Source organism: Otolemur garnettii, unplaced genomic scaffold, assembly GCF_000181295.1.
Source record: "Otolemur garnettii isolate 467f Iridium unplaced genomic scaffold, OtoGar3 scaffold00124, whole genome shotgun sequence".
Lineage (NCBI taxonomy): Eukaryota > Metazoa > Chordata > Mammalia > Primates > Galagidae > Otolemur > Otolemur garnettii.
The window spans coordinates 4803844-4807938 of record NW_003852519.1 but is presented as its reverse complement, the minus strand read 5'-3'; the positions used below and the strand labels follow the sequence as shown (position 1 = coordinate 4807938).

The 4095-nt window shown below is 36.8% G+C and overlaps 1 protein-coding gene across 1 annotated transcript in view; it reads left to right on the top strand.

The window, feature by feature from the left end:
* Window positions 1–240: 240 nt before the first annotated feature.
* Window positions 241–4095, top strand: part of SLC15A5 (solute carrier family 15 member 5) — a 76764-nt gene continuing 72909 nt past the window's right edge. Inside the window, exon 1 of the mRNA XM_003797793.1 lies at window positions 241–601. Coding sequence (XP_003797841.1) covers window positions 241–601 — 361 coding nt within the window. The remainder of the gene's footprint in view (window positions 602–4095) is intronic.

Here is a 4095-nt window from a genome sequence, read left to right as displayed (position 1 = left end):
ACAAACAAATCAGTTTTGGCTATGCTGAGTTCCTATGAAGGTTTAAAGACTCACTCATGTCTCCTCTTGTGTGCTCCTGGGTCATCACAACATTAATGTGCAAAAAACCTTACGAAATTTTGGCATGGGGATGTGAAATTCAAAGCTGTGATCTTACTCATTTTTTTCATTAGAAGGATGTGGGTTAAAAATTTACCCAGTTCAAGCCACTAGCAAATGTTGCACAGCAGGAGGGTAGACATGTCTGTTGCAGACTTCACAATAACTGACGAGGAGATACCTTTCAATTACAGCTTGGTGGAAGAGAAAACTGTAAGTCATATTGGTTATCTCTCTTCATCACACTCTGAGAAAAAGAATCAGGTTGGAATCTGCTTGTTTCTGGTGGAGCTGTGTGAGAGGTTCACTTTCTTTGAAGTTGTCTGCAACATGATCCCCTTTTGCACTGTCAAGCTTGGCTACCCCAACCACCAGGCTGCCATTTTGAACTTGTGTTTTATTGGAACTTCAATACTTACCCCTGTGATTGCTGGATGGCTTGCCGATGTATACGTGAGAAGGAACAAACTGGTATACTCCTGTTTATTTCTACATTTTCTAGGTGAGTGTCTTCTGCCAAGTGGATTGTTTTTACAACTTACTTGAATAGACTTTTGTTAGAATGCTTAGTTTATATTATTCCCACCCTGCTCTGAGCATAAGAGGTGATAAATGAAGTAAGATTGTTGTTTTAATTAATTTCATTCTCTTTATTATTTGAAGAATGGTAATGAGTATGTGTGCATGTGTTAGAAAATGCTTTAATACCTATATTATTGCACTTATTATATTTTACAATAATTATTTCTTTACACATCTACATTCTCTGTACTCCTTAGGATGCCCTCTTTCCCCCACGTTTACTCCAAGCCCAAATTCGTGACAAATACCCTGTGAAACCTGAAATGTATTTGCTTCACAACTAAGCCGAAATGTGCTAAAAAGGGTTTTGAAGTTCATGTAGAATAATTGAAAAATGTCTTTATCAAATGGTGGTCTTTAATTAGTCATATTGTAATTAAGATTGCATATGAAGGCATGGCCTCTGAATTATTAACTATGGTTACACGCTTCTACAAATGAGTGTATTTAGACACTCTATGCTTCTTTGACATAGAAAAAAACAAACATATCTACAAAAGTTTGAGAGGGAGGTGCTTGCCAGACATGTTGGAGAAATATCAAAATAGCTTAATAAGGGTAGGACAGCAAGTTTATGAATAGTCTAGAATTTTAGGCTGAAAGTTTCAAGTTATTCTTCTTAGATAACAAGAAGTCTCTGAAGCTACAATGAAATCAAGATTTGAGAAATGCTTTTCTTCAATAACCAGGATGAACAAGTACTCTGAGGGGTTAAACAAAGAGAAACTCGAAGATGATGTACCTAAGCGAGAAAGAAGTGCCAATTCAGGACAGAACATGTGAAAAACTATAAAAGCTCAGCAACTAAAATAAAAGCATAAATACAATAGGGGAACAAAAAATAACTGCAAGTTTCTGAGCTGAGGAACTTGAGAAGGTAGTGTGCAATTCACCAGCAGTGAGAGGTACAACAAGAATGTGTGTGGGTAGGAGGCCCAGTGAAGAAGGGATGGGTAGATACCAGGTACTCAGCGGATTACATGACTTCAGGCAGATAGTAAATTGCCATTTAGGAAATCAATTAGAGTGTGATTCAAACCTGTCAATTTCATCACAAAGTCCTAATAAATAAAAACTAAGTCTCTGTATGGCAAATACTCATTCAATACTCAACAGATAATTATTAACGACTCCATGCCAGGCTTTTAACGATTCCTGTCTGACTCTTTGCCAGGCTTGGAATCAGAGAATGCTTTCCGATAAGGAGACATTCTAGCAAACACCCGAATAATTTGCTCTGCTTCACTGGTAACAGGCCACACCAAGGAGCGTTTGGTAACTTCTTGTTTAACAGGGTAATTCCTATCAGTTGAATTCCCGGTCTAAGCCCCAGGTCAGTGAGCCATCAGAGAAGGACAGAAATCCTGACTTTGGAATTTGGTTAACAAAAGACCAGCCACCAACTCTATATTTCATTTTCTTAGTAAAAATCCCTTGCTTGTATACCCCACTCACAGCTGTCATCAAATCCCAACCAGTCACTAAATACCAGAGGTTCAATCAGAAAGGTCTCTTCTGTCTGAATGGCTACAACCTTAACTCAAAAATGCAGCTTTCTTTTTCTTGACCATTACAACGGCCGACATACTGGGCTGCCAGTGGTCAGTCTCCAGTTCGTATGCTATTCTATCACCAAAACTGACTTCACGAAAAGATAAATCTATATGTTGGCTATCTTATCTAAAAAATAAAATCTAAATGCACTAATTTATCATACAACAACCTTTACGATCTATTTCAGGCTTCCCTTTCCAGACTTCTTCCGTAACATGCAGCCCCAGCTATCCTGAACTTCTTCTTGTCCTACTTCCCTTCCTAATCTCACATACGATCTTCTCTCTGCCTGAAATTGTCACCTTCTCTATCTTTCCACCTCTCATGCAAAATTGGAAAATGCCGTTCTTTCAAGATCCATGTTAACATTTGTTGCTAGCTACTTTGTGCTCAACCACATTCTGATGGTACCTATATGACAGCATTTACCACTTTAAAATATAATTGTCCACCTGCATGTCTGAATTCTCTGTCAAACTCATTAGCTCCTGAAGAGGGGAGGACTCCCACCCCCTGTAGGAAATACAACACATCATTGTGGTCTATACGGAGCTATCAAATGTGGGTATGGTGATTGTGTGACACACACTAGCACACATTATCAGATGTGACATAGATTTGTATTTTTATTGCATTAATTTTATGGTAGATAGAAATAAAGTTTCTAACAAAATCAGTATATTTTGACATTTTCTTAAAAGATGGAAGTAAAATGTCTTTCTAATCTCCACGAGATACTATATAAACTAAAACCGTGTTGTCTTGAATAAGTGGTTGCTGCATGAAAGAATTTCTCTGCTCATTCTCTTTGGCTATCCCTTTATCTAGCCAGACCTCCCCTCACACATCCACACTGGAGAGGACTGAGTGGTATAGAGAGAATAGTTAGTTCCACATCTGGCTAACCTTGAAAGGAAACATTTCAAACTCAATAATTTAAAGGGCCCACCTCAGGGTAAATCAACCTGTCACCAAAGATCTGCACATGGTGAAAGCCTCTGGAGGGGAGATGGAAACGTTACATCCAATTTTTACCTATAAGTGACTTATTATGGTCTAATTGAGAAAACAAGCCACAACAATTATATAAAAATGCATACCAAAAACATTAGTGCCAATTAATAAAACAGGGAACAGAATTGATATGGTGGAGGCATTTTCACTACTCAATTTGGCAAAGCAAAAAAAAAAAAAAACCCAACTTAATTTCAGAAGCTAATATTGATGAAGGCCACCCCTACATTGATGGTAGGAGTTAAATTGTTATATTTTTTATGGTATTAAAAAGCCATAAAAACATGAATGCCTTTGAATATGAACTCAGGGTAAGAAAACAATCAAGGCTATGCACAAAAAATGTGAGGGTATTTTTTCCAGTACTTATTCAAAATATCTGAAAAGTGATGTCCAAGCAAGTTACGGTTAGAATCTCACACCATCGTTGGAAATCATGTTGGAAAAGATAAATGAAAATGTAAAAAAAAAGTTCACATTACTTGGTTGTGATAAAGAGAATCAACAGTGTAATCTCCATTTAAGTAAAACATATCCATACAAGTATGATGTATGGTAAAGATTATCTCTAGGCTGTGGAGATTATGAGCTATTCGTGTTATTCTGGATGCTTTCAAATTTTCTGAAATGAGAATACATTACTTTTTTAATCTAATGGGGAAAATGATATTTAAAAAAACTGATGATTTGACCACTTGATGGTAGGAAGTTGGAAAAGTGAGAGATTACATCTGGATTACTCTGTACCATTGGGCAACTCATAACCTCACTGAATTATCTTATTTTCTTTCTTTCTTTCTTTCTTTCTTTCTTTCTTTCTTTCTTTCTTTCTTTCTTTCTTTCTTT